Genomic DNA, 23,844 nt, shown 5'->3' with positions numbered 1-23,844 from the left:
TGGCAAACGTATGAGGTTGTGGAACTCTAGTTGGCATTAAATTTCGTATTTTTCTAGATCTAAGTACCATTACCCTTTACTGGTATATCAACTTCCTCTACACAAGGACCACCTGGCCAGTGATACAGTCAAACCTGTAGTAGTGAACACCTCTACATAAGGACCACCTGGCCATTTCTGGCAGTATGTCAGATCATTTTCCCCATTAAGTTGGTGTATGAATTTTATTTATTTATTGCTTCAGCATGTACATGCCAGGGTTGCCCAACTAGCAGAGGCTATTACTAAGGGCGAACCCATGTGCGACACCACTCACACCGGGGCATGCCCCTACTCTTTTTCGAAAGGTGTGGTGGATTCTTTAACGTGCGCGAGGTGTGGCTCTCCCCAAACACTGGACTTCCATTTAACGTCCTGTTCGAGGGACGTCCCTAACCGAAGCTAGGTACTCATTTACACCTGAGTGAAGAAATTTGTGAAGTGCCTTTCCCAAGGGCACAACGTCCGGGCGCATGTCCAGACATGTCTGGGGGGCAAGCTGGATAGCAACTCAAGTTCCCTTGTTTGACGGCCTAATGTTCTAGCCATTACGCCACTTGGTGTATGATTAACCTAAGCATGGGGAATCATGTCAAAAGTGGCCATCTATCAACTGTCCCCATTTTCTTAATAAAATCCTCTGATCGCTAACCTGTAAATACTGTACATAACGTCTGTCTTCTCTGTCATGACCAGTGGAAGATTAGCTCATCTGTTCATTGAGTTCATTTGAGCTAAACTGGTTCAAGATCACTTTCACTTTTTTCTTTCCTTTGCATTATAATTACATGTTATATGTTCAAATATTTGGGAAGATTATTAACAAAAGAAGTTGTTCAAAGAGTGGGGTTGGTTTAAATTTCAAACAAGAAAACACACACATGGTAGACAACAGGTTCTATATTTACTGCTGTAGCAAGGCAAGCAAACATAACAAAGGATCACCCCATCACCCCTGTTCCGAGAGTAGGCCGTTCCAAACCCGGATGATGGTTGCAGAAATATGGCTGGTTCCATTGTACAGCAGGGGGTGTCAGAGTAAATAAAGTCTGTGTGTACACTGTCGCTACGCTATACCTGGTATAGAAATTGCCTCTTTATTTGGTAAATTAGTTGTACAGATGAGTCTGTGTATTCAACATATACATGTACAAGTGTACCGTTTCCAACTGTGCTGACGTGGGATATGCCCACTCGTAAGATGGGAGGTGCAGGTTCACGTTTAAAAACCTCTTACTTCTCTGCATCCCTTTCAATGTGTGCCTAAGGTCTAACTAACTGAACATAACGCCCCCCCCCCTCTTTCCCCTCAAAACCAACATCATTCGCATCCAAGTCTGATACAAACTTATTCAGTCGCTAAGGAACACAAAGTGTTCCCTTCTTTGTTTTCTGATCGTCGGCCATGCAAAAGAATTTGAGCTACACTTTTCTTTTCTTCACGCATCCCCCCCCCCAAAATCATACCAAAATTGGCTAAACCCACCCCAGCCCCCCCTCCCCTCCCAATATCTCCAGTCTGGTCTCCTCTCTAGGCGACGTATGTGTACACTTTCCTGAAAAAACAGACAGAAACAACAATCAGAACATGCATCAAAACTCATTTTTGTAAATTAGCTAGCATACGGAACGTTACACTACTCTTCACACTTGTAGCAACAATGTGGAATGATAACAGCAATTCGATATTCGGACAAAGTAGAAAACTACTTCTTCCCCACAAACTTAACCTAAACCCACATAATGTGGGTATGCAACTCGTGCAGATTTGAATATACGCAAAAGTGTGAACTGGCCCTGAATGTGGTTTAACTCGTATCTCACCTATCTTCTGGAGCTCTAGCCAGGTATTCTCTCTCGATCAAACCTTCCATTCTCTTTTTGATGACCACTGGACTTGGTAGGAACCGCGCCTTCAATTGTTGAGTTACCTGGGAACAAAACAGGTCATTCTTGGTCAGTATTCTTAAATCATCAAAAAAGTTTTCCCGTATACATGACCTATGATAGAAGGTTAGACAATACACACAGAAGAACCAAATTTTCACTGCTAAATATTTGTTGGTTTGAAACTTGGTTGTTGATGACAATACATCTCAATCTGTGTTGAGACCAAGGTATTAGCTAGCTATGCGTCCATGCGTCTTTTCGATGCCCTATACTAAAATTACAAAGAAATTAGACGCCCTCTTTTGCAGCTGGATGCACAGACCCTGTTTCCCTGGTCATTACATACACAAGCTACTGTGTTACTAATGTTTTTTCATCCTACTAGACACTGGTACAGCATGAAAATTGATTGACATGCAAAGCTACCTGCCGCAGCTTCAATGAGATACCAGCTTTAGTCATGCACCTCCGATACAAGAGCCTCCTTTTTTCAGACACCCATAAGACACCCACCCCTGCTACAAGAACAGTGTGTTTGTAAGTCACTTCTGCTACATTAACGCCATCTTTTGTTAAGACACTCACCTCTGCTACAAGAACGTTGTGCTGCATCCTCTTGCGAGACTTCATGATTCGAACAATGGCCGCCTCGATCTCATGTTTCCGGTCTTCGTCCACCCTGTTCCTCGTCTCCTTACGCTCGGGGTCGGACTCGCCCTTCGCTGCCACTGAAGAAAACAAACAAACAAACAAACAATGGTTAGCCACCATCATCAATTACATCTGATAACCAATCAGAATAACTGGTGATATCTATAAATATGGAAAGATACTCTAAATCCGGAAATCCGGACCCTCTCAATATTTGTCCGTAACTTGGAAATGCCCCCTAACTCATTGAAAACTTAACTGATCCACATCCGTATAAAAATGGCTTTTACCTGTCTTAATCTTGACCCTGTAAATAGTACATACATGAAACAGTACTGACGAAGAATAGATTTAAGTACATGGATACAGATAACTTTTCCAATCAACTTCCATATAAACTTAGATGTAGTCTTCTTTACCTGTCTGAATCTTGACCCTGTGAACAGTACATGCATTAAACAGTACTGAGGAAGGCTAGATTTAGATCCACATGTAGTTGTTACCTGTCTGAATCTTGACCCTGTGCAGCTTGGATGTGAACTGGTCGTTGATGCAGAACTGGTGCGATGGTTCGATCTCCTTGACCTTGGGCTCCTTCACGAGCACGCGCTGCTGGGCCTTCCCCAGCGCCAGGGACTGCAGCGCCCGCGTCAGGTCTCTGTCTGGGATGTCCGTCTCACTCTGGATCTCCTAAGAAAGCAGACAGAACAGCAGATATGTTAGATCTGGGAAGACTCACATGAACACACATACACTGACGTGAAGGTCTCTGTCAGTGATGTCTGTCTCACTCTGGATCTCCTAGAAGAACAGGTTAAAACAACAGAAATGTTAGATCTGGGAAGATACACAGATGCATACATACAAACACACACACACATACACACTCAAACACACACAGTTCTCTGTCAGGGATGTCCGTCTCACTCTGGATCTCCTAAAACAGCAAACATATTAAATCTAGGATGACACAAAGACACACACACAGAGGTCTCTGTCAGGGATGTCACTCTGGACCTCCTGGGAAAGCAGACAGACATGTTAGATCTGGGAAGAGACACACACACACACACACACACACACACACACACACACACACACTCACGCACACGCACACACACACACACAGGTCTCTGTCAAGGATGTCCGTCTCACTCTGAATCTCCTAAGAAAGCAGACAGAACAGCAGATATGTTAGATCTGGGAAGACTCACATGAACACACATACACTGACGTGTAGGTCTCTGTCAGTGATGTCCGTCTCACTCTGGATCTCCTAAAACAGCAAACATGTTAAATCTAGGATGACACAAAGACACACACACAGAGGTCTCTGTCAGGGATGTCACTCTGGACCTCCTGGGAAAGCAGACAGACATGTTAGATCTGGGAAGACACACACAAACAGGTCTCTGTTGGGGATGTCTGTCTCACTCTGGATCTCCTAGAAAAACAGATTAAACAGCAGACATTTTAGATCTGGGAAGATACACAGATGCATACATACATGTACAAACACACACACACATTCAAACACACACGGGTCTCTGTCAGTGATGTCCGTCTCACTCTGGATCTCCTAGAAGAACAGATTAAAACAGCAGACATGTTAAATCTAGGAAGATACACAGATGCATACATACATGTACAAACACACACACACACTCAAATACGCACGGGTCTCTGTCAAGGATGTCCATCTCACTCTGGATCTCCTAAGAAAGCAGACAGAACAGCAGATATGTTAGATCTGGGAAGACTCACATGAACACACATACACTGACGTGTAGGTCTCTGTCAGTGATGTCTGTCTCACTCTGGATCTCCTACAAGAACAGATTAAAACAGCAGACATGTTACATCTGGGAAGATACACAGATACATACATAGAAATACACACACACATTAACACACACACACACTCAAACACACACTCAAACAAGCACAGGTCTCTGTCAGGGATGTCCGTCTCACTCTGGATCTCCTAGAAAGTACAAAACAGCAGAAATGTTAGCTCTGGGAAGACTCACAGACGCGCACACACTTGCTCACACTGAGACACGCACACACAAACACACACAGACAGACACAGACACACGCAGACAGACACAGGTCGCTGTCAGGCATGTCAGTCTCACTTTGGATTTCCTAGAGAAGCGGACAAAACCTCAGAAATGTTCAGACCGGGGAAGACACACTGACGCACGCACACTCGCAGAGACACACACACACACATGAACACACACACACACACACACACACACACTAAAACAAACACAAAATTCATTCACTATATGTTACATTTTAAGAGACTGTCCTGCAGTCAAGATAGCCTATGTTTTATACCAGCGCGTATAACACACGAGCGTCAAACATTTGAGACTGAGCGTACCTCATACGTGAGCTTGTCCCTGTTGTTGAAGAGCATGAGAACACACATCTGGAAGGTCGAGACTTGGAGGATGTGCTTCCGGACGTTACTGCCACCTCCCTCCTGGAATAGGGACGAAAAAGACTCAAGTTTTACCTCGGAAAAACACTGCAGAACTGGACAACACTCAGACATCAGAAAATGGTGGCATGGGGTCTTTTGTTTGGGTTCTTGACTTAGCATCTTAAGGTTCTGAGTTGGAATCCCTGGCAGGACCCAATGTTGTGCCATTGGAAAAGGCACTTAACACAGGTTTCCCCACCCCACTCAGGTGAAAATGAGTACCTAGCTTTAGTTAGGGACGTCCTCTTGGAGGGGGCATAAAGCTGAAGGTCCCGTGTTTGAGAGAGCCACACCTTGAGCATGTATAAGACCCATCCCACTATCGACAAAATATAACAATGTGCCTATTGGTGAAAAAATAAGTGTGTAGCAGAAGTTGAACAAGTTTCAAACCTTTTTCGGTCCATAAAATGTTGCGTTGAGGTCGGCTGAGCCCATGTGATGTTGCAACGTCAGCTGACGGCCACTGTGTTTTACTAAATAGAACCTGGAAAAACACAGGAAGGCAAAAGGTCACCGTTGTTTTTGGTTGTTCCCTATATGACGTTCATACAAGACTTTCTTTACTCATTTCTGTTACATTTCAAGTACTTCATCATCATGACATCAGGGCCCAAAATACCAACCATATCATTCATGTTGTAGTACTAGTCGTGTATGAATAATGGCTTGGGTATTTCCAAGAAATTTTTATTTTCAAAATTACAAGTAACATTTCAGAAAACTTGAGTAGCAGTGAACAGTGTTAGATGACAATGTAAGATGTAAGATGATACCTCTTAAATGTTTCGAAGGCGTTCCTTGCTTGTACAGGGATGTTGCACTTTGGTGAGGATGACTGCGTCGGCCAGAACCCTGTGGTTAGGACGCGCACGCTAAGGTCAATCCCGCTCAAGGTCGTCTGAAGGGCAAGAGAGAAATGTACATTTAAGTATAAGCCTAGACCAAAAATAGTCTTGATACCTTGATGAAGGCTAGACAATACAAATAAATAAAGCAACTGGATAAATTCTCTGAAGATTGACTACAAAATTTACCCATTTCCATAGCAAGATGTCAAGATGAAACAAAGGGCTGGGAGGAAATCATGAATTCAACGGTTAACATATAATCACTCATAATATAATTAGTGTGGGAGCAAAGGTACTGTTGAGTTCAGAATTCTTTCTTCAATGCAAATTTCAATCTGAGAGTCTAACTTTCATATACATTACAAAATGCAATTCGAGTTTGGTTAAGACTCACAGGAAGATAATACTTTGACCTACCCCTGTGTTTTGAAGATATTAGAACTGTGACCTATGAACTGTGACCTATGAACTGTGGCCTACCCGTGTTTTGTATATGTTAGAACTGTGACCTACGAACTGTGACCTACCCCTGTGTTTTGTATATGTTAGAACTATGACCTATGAACTGTGACCTACCCCTGTGTTTTGTAGACATTAGAACTGTGACCTATGACCTGTGACCTATGACCTACCCCTGTGTTTTGTAGATGCTGCTTGAAGTCGTCCATGAGAGAGTTGGAGATGGACATGTCCTTGAACATGCCCTCTAGCTTGGAGGTGAACTGACAGCCACACTCCGTCTGGAACACAAACAATCAGTTAGTCACTCGACCAATCTGATCAGTCAATCAGCTGATCAATCAATCTTCTTTAACAGAGCTGGATATAGAGTCCTCATTCCACAATTTTAGTAAAATCAAAATATGATGAGCTAAAAAACATCTACAAGGCAAATTTCAACATCTAAAGCAAGGACGTGGAATGGTACAGACCACCAGAGTCACACATCAGTAAGGATACATAGTGGTTCATTTGTCTTAAAAAATATTCCAGGCCTTCATTTAACAGCAAATTCATGCACTAAGGCTAATTACAAGTGAACAACAATTAACGAGTGTAAGCAGCCAATGGAGATGGAACTACATTGCTATTCTATAATAATATAATAAAAATACAACACACTTTGAGATCATATTTTTCATTGGAGCGGAAAGATCGGCCCAAAATTCACTAGATCTGCTCTTGCCTTATGTTCAAGTAAAAAGCATAATTCCCTACCAGGCCATCGAATACAATGAAACAATGCGACCCCTACCTTGAGTTTTGAGATCATATTTTTCTCGGAGTCGTCGGAGACGCTCTTGTTCATGAGTAACCTGCGCGCGAGGTGCTGCTTGTAGTAGCGCTCGAACACGTCCTTCTCCTGGAGGTACCGGAACAGAACCATCGTCTTGTCCAGGATGGTCTCGATCTCCTGTTCTGTCAGCTGGGGGAAACGGGAAGAGGGCATTTGTTAAACGACAATGTTTCAGAGATACAGATAATGCAGAAGAGAGCAGTGCTCACCAGCTTGCCATGGATGATTGCCAACACAACAATTGGTCCTTCCCAAATTTTACAAAAACTGGGGTTGAGAGGGTTGACAATTTGGGAAAGTCCAATTCTATGTTGAAAATTACAATTCAACTATGCTTCCAAATGACTTCTACTGACAAAGATTTTCAAGCTTAGTTCCTTCTGCAGTTTTCTTTGGTCCTGATAGGTGGCGTTGCTGTGTAGACTCAAGGACAAAATGTAAAAACAGTCAGACATTTCAGAGAGCATCCGTGCAGTCTTTCTTCAGTGACTAAAGGAGTATCTGGATTTGCCAGCTGTTAAACCAAACCTCAGACTTGATATATTAATGAGGTGAAGACAAATTTAGGATGGTTCAATAGAAGACAGAGTCAAGACACCACTTAGAACCCAGAAGAGAAAGATGCTTACCCCCTTGACCCCCTTCTTGAGCTTGTCGTCGATAAACAGAGACAGGTACTCGGGAGACTTCTGGTTCAGGTTTAAGAAGTACTCGAAGTCTGAGGACACCTGCTGCTTGAACACCTTGTCGTCGCTGAAGGACTCGTGAAGGAAGTGGTCGAATCTCTCCTTAAGATCCAGCAGGCTCTGAGGAACACAAGGAACGTCTTGAAATAAGAAATCAACTTACAAAGACATAACAATTATACAATTATTGTTAAGCCTAAACAAACATTAAATCGTGATCAGGGTTGTCTCCAAGACTCGTTCCTCTGTCCAGGGTTGGGACGTACAAAGACTTCACCCCATCTATACGAAAAATCTGTTTTTTTATGACATGAAATTGATGAACATGTACTTTCGTAAGCTTTAAATGACAGATTTCTAACAACGAAAATTAACGACATGGGCTCCCAGTCAAAGAATGGGATTTAAAAAATTAAAAGCTGGACACAGCTCTGATTATGATATGAAATATTTTGTCTAAAAAGTTTTGTCAAAGATTTCTCACAAATAAGTAAAATCACTTGCTCGTTTTTTCAAAGGCCTCAAACTGTTTTGCTAGATCATTTTTACAAGTCCTCCAACTTTTAAAATATAATGCCCCAGGGCTCCAAAGAATAGAAGAAACCACTCATGTATAGGGGTGTGCCGGACCTACCTGTACATATGTGATGGGGTTTTTGGGCTCCCCTGCCTGCCCCTCCTCTGTGACAATGGCCTTGCCCTGCTCTCTCAGGTACTTGCTGACACACTCGCATATCGTCTTGAGCCCGTCGGGAACGCGGATGAACAGCTTGTACATGCAGGCCAGGTCGTCCGTCTTGTTGTTCTTCAACATGTGGACTACTCCAGAGTTCTCCATCTGGGGAAGGAGGGAGAAGATTGGAAACAAGTCAAGGGTTAACATTTGCCAAAAAATTCAGGATATGCTAAAGACCACTAAGGGGGCAGATAAAATCTGATCTATGTGCCACAGTGGACAGGTTGTCACTATAGACGGGATTCTTAATATTTATGTCAGTGGGAAAATTTATCGAAGGGACTACCAAAAAGTGGTCACATTGGCCAGGTGGTCCTTATGTAGAGTTGGTACAGATTTGACTGTATATGTATTTCTTTTAGTATCCCATTTTCAGAGAGCTAGATCTTGACAAGAAGCATGTCTAAGAATCTACCACACATAAAAACAAATCCATCCAGATTGCACAACTGTTGTCATCAACTCCAGTGTTTGTTAAAGGAAAACTTCACCAAAAATTGAAAACGCTACTATGCTATGCTTAATATATACACATAAGTCCGTCATAGTTTCGGGATCTTCCACCATTTGCAACTTATGCTGTGCTGACGCCTTCTCATCTGATAACTATGGTACACTGAACACTGACGTCATATAATTCTATCATCAGGTGAACAATCTAGAACACTGACGTCATATATTTCAATTATCAGGTGAGAAGGCATCAGCACGGCATAAGTTGCAAACGGTGGAAAAACCAAGAACTATGACGGACTTATGTGAAACAACTTGAAATAAGAACTTGACTTTGGAATATATCAAGCACAGCATAGTAGGATTTTCAATTTTTTGTGAAGCTTTCCTTTAAGGAAGGATTAATAGAGACGGAGGCGCCATGGACTTTCTGCAACTTATGACCAACTGCTCACAGAGTCACATGTTCTATTTGCATAACATGACATCACAGAAGCAGCCGATTGCTCATTTCTTGACAAAGACTGGAGTTTACCAGTCGAAAATTTGGGAAAGTCCAATTTTTTTGTGTTGGCAATTACAGTTCAACTTTGATCCAGGATGTTACTCACATCTACAATAGTTTTCATGTGCTTGCTGATGAGCTCCTCCTCCAGCACTTTGACGATGGGCTCCTCCGTGGTCTTGTCCAGGTAGTGCTTGGCTCTCTCCGCCTCCTCGTTGATCCTCTGCTCTACCTTCTTGATGTACACGGAGGCACTGTTCTCTGCTAGGAACTTCTGACTTTCCAACTGTGGGGGGACAAAAATCATGTTTTCGACTAAAAGATAGTCAAGTCATCAAACAAAAATACTTACTCAGATAGGGACAAAAATAAGATTGATAGTAAAAAAAAAGTTGGTTTATAAGAGCACTTGGAGTTGTGAATTCGATCACAGCTTTCGTCGTACATTTGTAGATACAAAGAGGCTGTGATAACAGCGGATAACCAACCACAAGATCTCTTGCATATAAGATAGTTGAATAATTCCTTGTAAATTTTTTGGGCTAATAAAAAATTAAGCCTGAGATCAAGATGAAAACAGAGGACTGAGAGGAAAACCAGCACTTGACAACATTCACACTGAAACTATTTAGTCAGAAGTGTCTTCATGTTCACCATCCAGTTCTGCATTAGAATTGGACTGGTGAGACAATCTCTAGTCAGTGGACTACACTTAGGCACAGTTATAAGAAGGTATGCACATCAAATCGATACTGACCCTGTAGAACTCTGCTGACTGCTCCAGGAAGGGCTGTTCAAAGTCCTCCTCGTAAACCTGTCTGCTCTCGATGCCCAGGATCATCAGCATCTGGCAGGCATTCTTCACTGCTCCCCTGGAGATATGGAACATTTCAACAACGTCAATACTAATTGGGAAAACAAGGCTCAGACAACAGTCAAACGCAAAAAAAAATGACAATTTCTATCTTTTTATCATGAATCACTAAAAGCAGCCCTTCAGCTCAGACAATCTATAGTCAAAATCTGTAGGAGTGACCACTTCTATATAAGAACTATCAGGCTTTTGTGGCCACACTTTGATGGTCCCTTGGACTCGGTGACGTAATGTGAGGTACACAACACTAGTATTTGCAGCCTGGTGCTCTACATTGTATTGTAAATAATGTCAAAGACTGTGCATGTACTTCATTTCCGTCTTCTGTCATATGTAAGTCATCAAACAGAGCCTGTATTCTTTCATCCTGCCAAGTTATGAGTTGTTAATATCTTTTTTCTGCAATCTGAAAATTGTTTCCTTGCTGTTATCACCTGACCTGTTTTCTCTGCAGTGTGTGATTTACAACTCATATGAAGCTGGAATTCTTTCAGATTGCCAGATAGTACATTCTAAAGATCTTTTTTCTGCAATCTGTAAAAAATTTCCTGCTGTTGTCACTGTTTAGTGATTGCTATCACTGACCTGTCGACGACCTCTCCCCTGCGCTCACGTGCCACCATGTCGAGTAGCGTCTGGCGTAGGTGGTCGCGGATACAGCCGTACCGAACCACCTGGTCTCGGAACAGCATCAGCCCCAGGTTATAGACATTCTCCACACCGTTCTGCTGCACATACACTCGGTCCTGGGGGTACAGAAGGGGAGAGTTAGGTGGGAATATTGTCGCGGATACAGCCGTACCGAACCACCTGGTCTCGGAACAGCATCAGCCCCAGGTTATAGACATTCTCCACACCGTTCTGCTGCACATACACTCGGTCCTGGGGGGAGAGAAGGGGACGTTAGGTGGGAATATTGTCACGGATGCAGCCGTACCGGACCACCTGGTCTCGGAACAGCATCAGCCCCAGGTTGTAGACATTCCCCACACCGTTCTGCTGCACATACACTCGGTCCTGGGGGTACAGAAGGGGAGAATAAGGTGGGAATATTGTTGCGGATACAGCCGTACTGGACCACCTGGTCTCGGAACAGCATCAGCCCCAGGTTGTAGACATTCTCCACACCGTTCTGCTGCACATACACACGGTCCTGGGGATGGAATAATCATAAGGGGAAAGTTATGTGGGAATAGATGTGCAGTAGGGGAGATACATGTGGCATTGTGTTGCCTGGGAAGTAGAACCAGTTAGTATTACCCTGAAGAACGTGACAGACATGTTTGAGGACAGCCACATGAATAGAGAGTGGAAAGCTGTGGTGGCCCGCATCAGTGCCGGCTGAACTGTACGGTGATGATGATGATTATGACACGACTAGTAATACTAGTAGTATGTTAAAAGAACCCACTACTAAACTTATTGATAAGATTTGGGTCCTCCCCAGTGTGAGTGGATCAAACCTTACGGTCTAGTCTCACGCAGCTTGTACCTACTGTACAAAACTAGTTCTTGCGCCTTTAGGCAGTTAACCAGCTATAAATGCTATACAAGGAAACAAACAAATAATGAGTACTGACCATGTACATCAGGATGTCCCTGATCATGACCATGGAGGTCTGGTGGTCGTTCCATGCGCTATTCAGGGTCTGCAGGAAGTTGTTGTTGAGAGACTCCAGAACATCCACTCGCACCTGGGAGGGAAGGAAAACATTCCGATAAGGCAGGGCTAAAAATAGTTTTTTATAAGTTCTGTTTATTTCTTCAGTTCAGTCATATTGTAAATTCTACTTGTGATTTGGAAAAGGTTCATGGGAACACCAAAGTAGTTGTTCCTAGCCCACTACAACTTACAAGTCTTGGTTCTCCCGTCGTACACTGATGAAAATGTGTTTAAAAAAGTTTCTCAAAACAACAAAGGTGCAAAGGTTAACTGTGAAAGGTCGTTCTGCATAATATGACCAGCTGTTGCATATACAGATGCATGTGTCAAGCCTCCAGAGCACATTCAGATGTGGCAATATGTTTTAACTGTAACAACAGGAAGAGGGCTACTACTGTCCACAGGTGGTCCTATAACAAGGCCACCCCACATCTGTATCTGATTATGTATCAATAAAGGAGATAGACCCGTCTATCTACAAAAGTCTTGAGGTAGCAGAACACAGTTTTCGGCCTGTGGGGGTTTCTATAGTTAAGGACCCCAAAGTGACCCACATCGACGTGGATAAAATCATAGTAGGGTACCCTATAAAATATGACGACAAACGAATATGTTGAAGTCGAGGGTACGATCTACAAAATAAGTGAAAACCAAAAAATGTTTTCACTGGTTTTATAACAATTTGACGGCCACTTTGATATGGGGTCATACAGGGTCATGCGGAAGTGAAGCCGACTCACCTCGGCAGGCAGCTGCAAAGGTCACGCGCCTTCATACGCCGAATGGGAAAACTTCACAATCTCATTCCTACGATCTAAAAGCCCACTTATTATACTACCATGCAGTAAAGTTTCTGCCTCGCTGGCATTCACTTCAACGTTTTTACATACGGTTCAAGATTTAGGGCTCACTATTTTCTTACCGCTACGTCACAGACTCCGGGGGTCGCGGCGAAATACTGTGTACTCATACCTTGACCAGGAAATCAGAGAGTGTACATCTCATCATTGCTCTCCTATTATAGTGGCTATCACTTCTGACATGGAGATTCCATTATCAATATATTTTCACTTTTGCTGAAAATGTCTATATAATATTGAGTTCCTTCTGTTTATGTTTATATAATATTAACAGTACACCGGCCCACACACACCACTACCAGTGGACTAGCCCCCTGCTGGAGTGACTTGCACAAAGTTGTGTGGCCCAGGGCTGCAGAAACGGAGATGGGAGCCGCTATATGCACCTTCGGAGACGAGTACTTAAAGTTTAACTTTAACTTAACACCAGCCCACCTTATTGACGAGATGTTCGGTGACCACCTCCCTCAGACCTGTGTACAGTTTTTCCCCATGTTTGTGGAGGACCATGGTGTAAGCATTCCTGTACAGCTCCTCAAAACTCAGGCCACTGTTGTTCTTCTTCTGTATCTCCTGGATGGCGTTCTTCAACAGGGCCCAGATACTGTTCACATACTTCTCATCCATCGTCATCTGTGGTGGAAAAATACATGTATGTTTACATGTTCAATATGTTATGAAGAAAGAATATTGATCTAGTAGTACTATCTTTCTGCAGTTCCTGTATCAGTATGGGATTCTTCAACAGGGAAGAAAAACTGTTTACATACTTCTCATCCATCGTCATTTGTGGAGGGTAGGGGAAGGTGTGTTCAGGTATGTCAATATACATGTATCACTGAAAAACTACATTAAGGGCCATTTAATTTTTTCCTGCGCAGTAAACTGGTATTCTTCAGTAAATCCAAGATACCGCTCATTTCTACTATGCATCCATGGTCTTTGAATTCTGTGTAACAGGGGAGATTTGTATTTATGGTGGTTGTTATTATGTTATGAAGAGATGGTTGGGTTCACATTCGTGTACAATTCTCATTAAATTATTATAGTACACTAGTAGTTACATGAGCAGATAATAAGATCTTCATTTTGACATAACAATTTTTGCTTCATTGATAATGATATTGAGTGGGTTTTTTAAATTGCTACCATGATCTGATGGCTCTTCTTTTCAATAGAGGCCAATGCTGTTGAAAATGGGAGCCATCATAACACAGTAGGTTATCAGCTTTGGGCCTGCTCTAAAGGGCGGAATTCTCAGGAAACGTGCATGTTTATCCCCATTTCAGATGTAAAGTTTGTTCCAGTTTCTGCTAATTAAAGGGTCTCTATAGCAGTTCATAATGTTGTTTATTGCAGTCCTGCAATGTGTTGAGAAATGGCATTGTTTCCTTTATCTTCCAATTATGATAATTATATTATAATCAAGGATCATAAGTTATGTAACTAAGAAAATCTTGAAACTAACAATTTACATGTTTATTTCTCTGCTTACACAAAGCAGACAAGGGATATATCAACATGTGCATTCATTCATTGTTGTGCTCCTAACAAAACGGGACAAACTGCCTTTTGAAGTGACATAGCCATGAATACGACGGGTGATTCGAGACTCCCAAACCTGGACACACCAAGTTACCAGCTGTTACATGTGCATAGATGTGTGAGGGCAGCAAAACTTATAAAAGATAACAAAAAGTACTAATCTGTAATACGGTTCCCTTATTTTGGGCAACAACTTTATTTTGGAAGTCTATTTTTAGCATGTACATACAAGGCCCTACCATTCATAATAATGACCAAATTTGTACATCATATTCAAATTTGCATGCACCGCTTTTCTGTTCAAATTCTAAGCACGATGGAAAAAAATCAATGTAAGAATTATGTAATTGTATAGGAAAAATACTTTGGGTAATGAACTTTAAATTTATGTGTAAACTTAAACCTCCAGTTTGAGGACATGACACACTTTATATCTTTAATAATTTGCCCAAGACTGGGTTACTGAAAATGTGTCTTGTGTACTGTGTCAGAGAACATCGAAATAGAACCATCATTTATCAAAAATCATAAACAAAAGCATCTCGTGCCCCCCCTCCCCTTTAAAAGTCACCGATTATTGACTCACAGCTGAATTCATTGACGCCAAACGTCCACTTGTTTGTGCCAACAATTTCACGCAGTGTTGATTAGCATTACCTTTCATGTGGAAGTGTCCATGAGTATAAACAAACTTGTGACGGAATAAATCATTTCTCAGAACGTGATCAAACAAAGGAAATCCGGAGTTTTTCCGACTGGACTAGAAACCAGCCGAACTGCGTCGTCATGCAACCAAAAATTATGATGAAACCAGAGGACAGAAAAATGGCGAGACGTCTGCACATTTCATAACAAGAGTTCTACGACCTCATACCTTCGCGAAATGATTTTGACCTTTATGACTGACGTATTAGGAGTGTTTTTCATCAATCAAAAATCATACCAGTTGATCCTCCTCACCCAAATAACATAAGTTGTCCAAACCTCCTTGTTATGATTATGAGCTTAACAAAGAAGGTTATGCTAACATTTTTCATCAATAATGCAAATAAGCTCCTTATTAGCATAATTTGATTCAATGGTGTTCACATTCACACAACTTCTAAATGCTACAAGTATGAAATTGCCGTTATTTACTAGTATGGAATGATAGTAGTTTCTCATGAATTATGCAAATTAGGCCTACATTTGCATAATTTCTATCTATTGACATTCCTCTCTTCCTCAGTTACAAATGTCACATATTTGAATAGTCATATCATGGAACACAGCAGGTTTTTAAAATTGCCTCATTAATTATAATCTGATTTGCATAATTATCATCCAATCATACAAAGCATCACATAAGCTATCTACATACCAAAAATCATGACCATCCATCAAGCCCATCTCGAGTTATATTATTTTCTCATTAATTATGTAAATGAGGTTCTCATTTGCATAGCTGATATCTATTAATATTTCTCTCTTCCTCAGTTACATATGTCACATGTTTGCGAGTCCTATCATGGAAATTGATGAATGTATAAACTTTCCTCATTAATTATGCAAATTAGTTACTGATTTGCATAATAAGTATCCAATCATGTACATCATCGCTCAAGCTATGTACATGCAAAAAATCATGACCTTCCATCAAGCCCTTCTTGAGTTATTCCCTTTCAAAGTCTGAAGCAAAACCTACCCCTGCAGTTCCAAAAAAGTTGCTAGGGGGCCCAAACCTATACCACTTACTCTCTGCCCAACGAGCTATCTACCACTCAAAAATCAGTTCCATAGCATGTCCACAACACGAGATATCATAACATGAAGTTCCGCTGCAGTACCGTAACAAGCCGATAGGGGGCCCAAAATCTAATCATTTTCAGGTTTCATCGAGACCTACCAACATACCAAATACCAAGACAATCCTTCCAAGAATTCTCGACTTATCGTGTTCACTAACAGACACACAGACATGCTCGGTATTCCCATGCTGTCTCCAACAATACTATTCCTTTATTGGCTTTACGGCCATACAAGTTGCGTAATATAACATGTAAACCAACACATTGCGCTCAGAGGGGACTTATGTCACGAACCCTACTTTGCCACAGAAGGGACTTAGAGACTGTCAACGGCTTCTTTATATAAACGTTTTCTTTTCAAATGTCAGTGTAGCGTCTTATTTTCCCGTTCACTTCGTAAAGTCATAGCGATATTCATCGATTTCTTACCAGTGACGCCAGGATAATTCTCACAATGCCGTTAAAGCCTTTAGGGCATGCCCCAGCGCAACCTTGGTCTTCCTGTCAATCGCCTCTTCCTTCTTAGATATAACATGGTTAACTCACCTACCCTGAACAACGTCCTTTTCCCATACTGTGACACACGAGTACTGCTGGTTCTCCCCGAGGTAAGGCAGTGTATATCCAATTTTGGTCTCCCCCCGCCCAATTCCACACCACTTTCTCCTAATACCTTTTCCCTACCCCTTCCGACATCTGACTTTTGCCTCGTCCACCACATTCCACACCAATGAATACAGCTGGCTGATAGCCAATTTTTCCCAATAACTGACGTCTCCCGCCTGACCCCTCATGACCAACTTTGCCCCCCATCTGTGACCCCATCAATATCCCCTGAAACAATACACCCCACACGTCCCAACCAGAACGCATAGTAAAGCATACAATTGAACACATTTTTACACTTTTCTCGTTAATTATGCAAAACACTTTGCCCAAAATCTAATCATCTTGAGATTTGACACATACACACCGACACACCAACTACGACAACAAACCATCCAGGCGTTCTCGACTTATTCTGTTCACTAACAGACACACAGACAAGCACCGTCGCATAACCTTCTCGACGAAACCATTCGTCGCGAAGGTAATAAATACCACACAGGGCGCCGGCTCACAGATTTGACAATCATCTGTAACGTTAGGTGATGCTTGTTAGAAGAATCGAGCGGTAATACTTACGGGAAAGGCCCTGATTCGCATCTTGGTGTCCTTCTTGCTTTTCAGCGACATTTTGGCCACTTGCGTTCGCTGCTATTTTTGGCAAGAAAGGACCGGCTGTGTCGACGGCTAAAACAGCGGCAACCCGACGCTGATCTCGCTAAAACTGCCCTCTATGTCACACTGCTGTTCCTCTACTCTCACCGCACCTACGGATTCTGCATGGATTAGCCAGAAAATGATGGAAAATCGGCAAAATAAGAATCAACAGTCTTCAACAAAATGTCTCTCGTTTGTTTACTGCCATTATGGGCGACTTCCGTATCCTTCCGAACAAAGTAAACCTTACAGTTTTGTCTACAAATTGCTATATATCAGCTTTAACGCCAATTTTTGATGTTTCGTAAAAATATTTATTCAAAACTTTGATCAGATTTGATAGTTTATCAGTTAATTACAATCAGCGAACGATTATTTCTCAATTTCTGTAAATGTGATGCGGTTGAGGGAGGCGCCATGTTACTCTGGTGACGTCACGCAGAACCCGGACCTCTCGCGAGATGTGGCGAGAACCAAGATGGCGGCGCCCATGCGATGGCGAAGCGCTGAAATAAGTAGGAAATTTTTGGAATATTATGTAAAATTGACACGCTGTGAGGACGCCTGTGTACTCTCTGAGGCCTAACCACGTATTTTGTGTCTTTGTCATGGTAGGTACTATGTTGTTGTTGTTGACACTATGCATATAAGGGTTAGTTTGTAGGTGTAGTCTCACTCACTAACTAACTCACTCAGTTAAACTTCGTTATAATTTTTTCACTCAGTATTGTTTGTTCATGTATCACAGAACTTAATCATCCAACATTCAATATGACTTTGAAGCCATTAACTTAGAAATTATCGGACTAGAGACGTTATCATTACATGACACAAAAAACTCAGTGTACACTTGATTTCTACATAATTTGACCAGAAGAGAAAATCATAATGTAAATGCATTTAAGTTCGCGTGGTTTTTATTTCGTGGTAGGGAGAAAATGCAGTGTTCAGGGTGGTTTTCAGTTCACATTTGAAACAATTGTAGCGCTACAGTTATAGGTGGGCAATAAGTTTTGCGACAGTCCCCCTAAAGAGTTCACTGTGAAAACTGGGGACATAAAACCACCGCGTGGGCATTTCTGCATTACAGTATTCATCCTTATCGGAGTAAAGATTATGAGTCTATACAACTTTTTTATAATTTCCGTTATGATAATCATAATTTGAATCCCACGGCAGCATGTTGGCGGGAAACTAGATTAAGCAATGTCATCTTCCTGTATGTTACAGATGACGTCAAATAAAAGCCACTAATAACAAACTACATGTCCACTCCAGGATCACAATCTGTGATGTCAGTATGAAGAGGGAGGGGGGTAGTGTGCCCTGGACAGCACCACAGCAGTGTAAGAGGTCCAGACTCTGCATCAGCACTGTTGGCTCACAGGACAGCCGTCTGCATCTAGTCTTACACTTTAGGGGGACGTCTTCGTCTCTGGTACGGTCAAAACCTGCACCAAGAAACTTGAAAAAGATCTCCTTAACTAGACCGGTATTAAAACATCAAAGGAAGTCTTGCATTGACAAAAAAATCAATGGAAAAATATTCAAAACTCAAGGGGTGGAGAGTAAAGACAAAACTGCAGATGGTACCAAGATAAAACTGACACAGAAAAAATTTTCGCCCCTGGCACTGTCAACACATGTGAAGACTGGATTGGAAAATGGAAAGATGCCTTGCACTGACAAGATGGTGAATGGAGTGGTCTCAAAAGCATCAACAGAGATGAAGAAGGAGGAAACGACAAGCCATACCAAGGAGCCACCAACACAGCAGACATCAGGGCAGTATCTAGAAATGAACTGTCCGAGTTCTGACAAAAGTCACAGACTGGGAGAACTACAGAATACTAGCACTTTAGACAGCAACTCCCCAACACATTGTAAACAAACTGAAAATGTTAAGGGAAATTGCAGGGAGATCTCAAGACCGGAGCTCAGAAACTCTAAAGATTCTGGAATGTGCACGGTGAAATACAGCGGATATCGGTCCCTTGAACATTTCACTCCTCTATCAAAGACTAGAACCTTGACAAAACCTGGTGCCAAAAGGACACCCAGGCCAAACTCTTGCCATAAAGTAATGCATCACAACTCAGACCATAGTTCTGGACCTTTAGAGGAAAAAGGTGCCTTTGCAGTAAAAAACGAACAAAAACCGTTGTTGCAAAAAAGCCATGCAGGTGTAGAAACGGCTGTGGAGGACAGTAGACACTCTAAATGGTATGTTTCACCTGTGTCTGGGACATGGAAGAAGGGAAGACACGTTGAAACCCCAGAAGAAAACAGTTGCAGTCAAAGAGTAAAGCTAAGTGCCAAGGCCAATTGCAAGACAAAGGCAAGAAGGAGATCTAAAGAACCAAGCAGAAAAGAGCGCTGTTATAGGTCAGATGAAGAAGGGTTGACAGACAGTCAAGAATGGTTGTTTCCTACTTGTCCGTGGGAGGAGGAAGAGGACGCAGATCCAGATGTTGCAGCTAAAAAAGTTAATCCAAGTCCAGATAGCAATGAGACAAAAGAGGATGAAGCTGTTAGTGCAAACAACAAACTGTGTGCAAAAAGGAGTCCAGAACAGATTCAGACTCTTGGTTATCTCAAAGTTAATGGACACAAAGTTGAAGAAGCTGTGACAGTCGATGCTACAAGACAAGATGCTACAGCTGAGACTGGCAGAATTAAGAAGAAAAACTCTCCAAAGAAAGGACCAAAAAAATCTGGAGGGAAAAGTCCTAAAAGAGTTGGCATGAATGGTGCCAGTGTACATGGACAACAGATGTTGCAAAAAGACAGGTGCAACGAAGAGAACATTGTGGAAACTTTACAAAACAAACTTGTCATAGCAAAACATTGTGACAACACAGAAGACTCGAATGGACCAATCAAGTCAGCTGATACAGCTGACATCATTGATGTCGTCATAAGACCTAAGGAACCAATCAAAGAAGACTTTGCCAACAGGTCAGGTGGTTCTGTTCATAATGGACCAACCACAGTGAAGAATGATTGTTCAGAAGAAATGCCTTTGTCCAGGGCTAAAGATGTTGGTCCTGATCATGGTAGGATGAAACAGGCAGCAGCTACAGCCAGCTCTCCCAGGAAACTTGACCTGGAGGTCGCTGACCTGGTGACCCTTGCACCTCAGGGATGGCTCAATGACAATGTGAGTCACATGACACCCACTGTCAATGATTTGTTTGGCTTGATTATGACCATGAGTTGTAATGTAGTACTAGTATCATATCTCTCCGACCTTTGATTAGCATTTCTGGTGACTTAAGATGAACATTGCTAATGCTGCTTAGAAGGAAATGCATGAATGACCATGTTGAAGTTGAAGAAAGTTTTGGCAGTTGCACTTGTTGTTCTAAACATACCTTGAGAGCTTGCAGAAGGGTTGGGCAAAAATACAGACAAGAAACACTGTAACACTGCAGCAGGAAACTTATCCAACAAATGAACATGAATGAAATATCATAAAAAATTAACCCACAGATTCTTGAGTTATTCTGTACACAAACACACATGGCATCGAAAACGTTACCCTTTGGGCAAAGGCAATGAAATGCTCAAACAAACAAGCAAACATTGCACAAGAATGTTAAACTTGATCATCTAACTGTTTCTTCTTCACCTCCCAGGTTCTAAACGGTTACTTTGAGCTGCTGGCTGAAGGTCGTCCCGACGACCTCTACTGTTTCAATACCTTCTTCTACACCCAGCTGTGCAGGAAGGGCTACCAGGGGGTCAAGAGGTGGACTAAGAAGGTAAGAACCAGTATGAAGGAGGACAGTAGCTTTTCTAGCCTTTACTGTAAACCTGTGGTCACATACATGTATGGCATATAGTTTTTTTTGTCATGAGATTTTCAACAAGCTTAGGCTGTGACAGAACTGACTTAATTATATTCAACAACCTCTTCTGTCAAAAGACACATGCAGAACTGTCTTTAGAATGAAGACTATCCCAAATTTGTTGTCATAAACCAGTAGCATGATGACCCAGGCTTCCAGAGGGTATCCAATGATGTCCTTGACTATGACTACGACTATGATGAATGCGACAAACTAAAGCTGTATAAAAATACAGTTATCTGTACATTTCACAAGTCCTACAAAACTAAGGTCTATGCTGCCTTTGCAAAGGTTTTCACTGTCAAAATGGCATCTGTGTGGCACAGTGGCAGAGCATCCGGCTATGAACCAATAAGACCCAGGTTCAATCCCCAGTGGAGTACCCAGACATGTCCGGACATGCACCCAGACGTTGTGCCCTTGGGAAAGGCACTTAACACGTATTTCCCATATCCTAAGCCCAGCAATAGGGTTTGGGTTGGCGTTAGGAAGGGCATCCAGCCGTAAAAACTCTTGCTACAAAAAAAGACTTGCACTTGATGAAGAGTTCTGGGGCTCCCCCATCCATGTGTAAGCACGTCCAACCCCCAGATGATGGGGAACAAAAGACGTAAAACTGGATAGAGAGAGAGAGAGAGAGAGAGAGAGAGAGAGAGAGAGAGAAAATGGCATCCACTGTTATAGTTACATATTGCAGCCATCATGCAATGTATATATATACCCCCTCATTTCCACAGGTACAGATTTTCCAGAAGGCTCTGCTGCTGGTCCCTCTTCACCTGGGCAACCACTGGTGTCTGGCCGAGGTGGCTGTACAGGACAAGCTGCTGTACCTGTACGACTCACAAGGGGGCGATAATCTTACCTGCCTACAGGTACATTTTATATGTTTGAAAAATTTAGAAGTCTTTATCCACAATCTCAAGTTTCTCATCTGACAACATCTTAACACTCTTAAGTTTCCAAAATGTTGGAAGGAAAGTTGCAGATCAGGGTAAATTTTTTTGTTGGACAAAGATATTTACCATGAATTTGTATGTTTACAAGGTTTATTAGGACTTCAATCATGTAATCTTTATCTGTTGTATTTGGTTTGACCCTTACCTCTTCCCTTATGACCTCAATGAAAAGTGGCCTGCAGTCCGATTTGAGATTTTCATTGATAAAGAAAGGCTCACGCAAAGCATTTACTGACTTAGCAACTTTGACACAATTAAAGGATATGTACAGTAAATAAGTCAAACCAGACACTGTTAGCGTAGCAACCATGACATCATGATCTCTAGAGCACATCATTTAGAGATGTATGGATGATGCCTATTACAGTCAGTTTACTTGTGTGTGTGTTTGGAACTTGGGTTGCAAAGTGTGTGTTGCTATTGCAGAGGCTTGTGGGCTATCTGTGCTGTGAGGCTCAAGAAAGAGGAGAGGAAAACTTCACATGGGGCTGGGATGGACACTGCAGGGAGGTGAGGGGAAGTGCTTGATTGATTGATTGATTGATTGATTAGGGATAATCAAATTGCAGGACAGAATATACTATTATGGGATGTTCACATGTATGGGTTGAATATTGCTTATTTCTTGTCTTTTTCATTCCTTTGCACACTGATTTGTGATAACCAATAGCATAACTTTGGCATAACGTAATGCACCTATGATATATAGCCTGCCATCCAAACCTATTATAGTTGCCGAATCACCTTCCTCCTCTTCGGTCAATATTGCATCAGATATAACTGGGCACAACTATATGAAACCTGTACTCGTGATATTAACCTTCTGCCTACGTGCTTGTTTGCATGATAGTCACATGATAGTCACATGATAGTCATGTGATGTTCACATGGTTCATTTCAGGACATCCCAGTGCAGGAGACCAGCAGTGACTGTGGGGTTTATGTCTGTCAGGTAGGAGGATGTTGTTACATCAGTCTTTTTTTAAAGAATTACACTAAATAAATATCCAAACAAAAGACTATGTTGTACATTTGGTATAGATTCTGTGGTGCAAGGGACTTTTGATGCTGATAATTGTTCTTTGCAGCCCTGCCTCTTTCTAGTTGATCCCTAACGGACAGCCAGTATGATTCTATTCATGTCATTTTTCCATTTTCCCTTTTTTATCTGAGAACTAAATTTATATTTCAGTGATGTAGCCTAAATTATCACACTTTCAGGATAAAGTTAGAGAACAAGAAAAAGATAAGATTCAAACGTAAAATAAACTGCAGGCATGACATTGATACCTCATATGAAATATTTCAGTTCTTCTACCTGGATATGAAGTTTGTTAAGCAGTTATAATAGTATACATTGTGAAACATTTTCATATTATGATATCAAAGGCAAAGCGACGAACATGATAAGCAAAGAGACAAGTATGAATTTCCTGTTTG

General features: G+C 41.9%; 2 protein-coding genes across 2 annotated transcripts; one reads left to right on the top strand and one right to left on the bottom strand.

Annotated features, from left to right (window-relative positions):
• Nucleotides 1–924: 924 nt before the first annotated feature.
• Nucleotides 925–17,815, bottom strand: LOC136422366 (cullin-3-A-like). Its single transcript, XM_066410088.1, has 17 exons — nucleotides 17,517–17,815; nucleotides 13,435–13,632; nucleotides 12,057–12,170; nucleotides 11,062–11,222; nucleotides 10,360–10,474; nucleotides 9,709–9,888; nucleotides 8,543–8,746; nucleotides 7,852–8,028; nucleotides 7,181–7,351; nucleotides 6,558–6,665; nucleotides 5,851–5,975; nucleotides 5,468–5,561; nucleotides 4,973–5,074; nucleotides 3,084–3,270; nucleotides 2,515–2,657; nucleotides 1,864–1,970; nucleotides 925–1,595 (listed from the first exon to the last, which is right to left on the bottom strand). The coding sequence occupies exons 1-17, from the start codon at nucleotides 17,565–17,567 to the stop codon at nucleotides 1,571–1,573; spliced, it is 2,262 nt and encodes a 753-aa protein (XP_066266185.1). The 5' UTR covers nucleotides 17,568–17,815; the 3' UTR covers nucleotides 925–1,570.
• A 197-nt stretch (nucleotides 17,816–18,012) lies between these two features.
• Nucleotides 18,013–23,535, top strand: LOC136422503 (uncharacterized). Its single transcript, XM_066410275.1, has 7 exons — nucleotides 18,013–18,109; nucleotides 18,873–20,754; nucleotides 21,233–21,358; nucleotides 22,183–22,320; nucleotides 22,831–22,914; nucleotides 23,306–23,356; nucleotides 23,509–23,535. Exons 2-7 carry the CDS (start codon nucleotides 18,895–18,897, stop codon nucleotides 23,533–23,535), a joined length of 2,286 nt encoding a protein of 761 aa, XP_066266372.1. The 5' UTR covers nucleotides 18,013–18,109; nucleotides 18,873–18,894.
• Nucleotides 23,536–23,844: the final 309 nt, after the last annotated feature.

The sequence above is a fragment of the Branchiostoma lanceolatum genome, chromosome 17, assembly GCF_035083965.1.
Source record: "Branchiostoma lanceolatum isolate klBraLanc5 chromosome 17, klBraLanc5.hap2, whole genome shotgun sequence".
NCBI classification, from domain to species: domain Eukaryota; kingdom Metazoa; phylum Chordata; class Leptocardii; order Amphioxiformes; family Branchiostomatidae; genus Branchiostoma; species Branchiostoma lanceolatum.
This window is presented reverse-complemented; position numbering and strand designations above follow the sequence as displayed.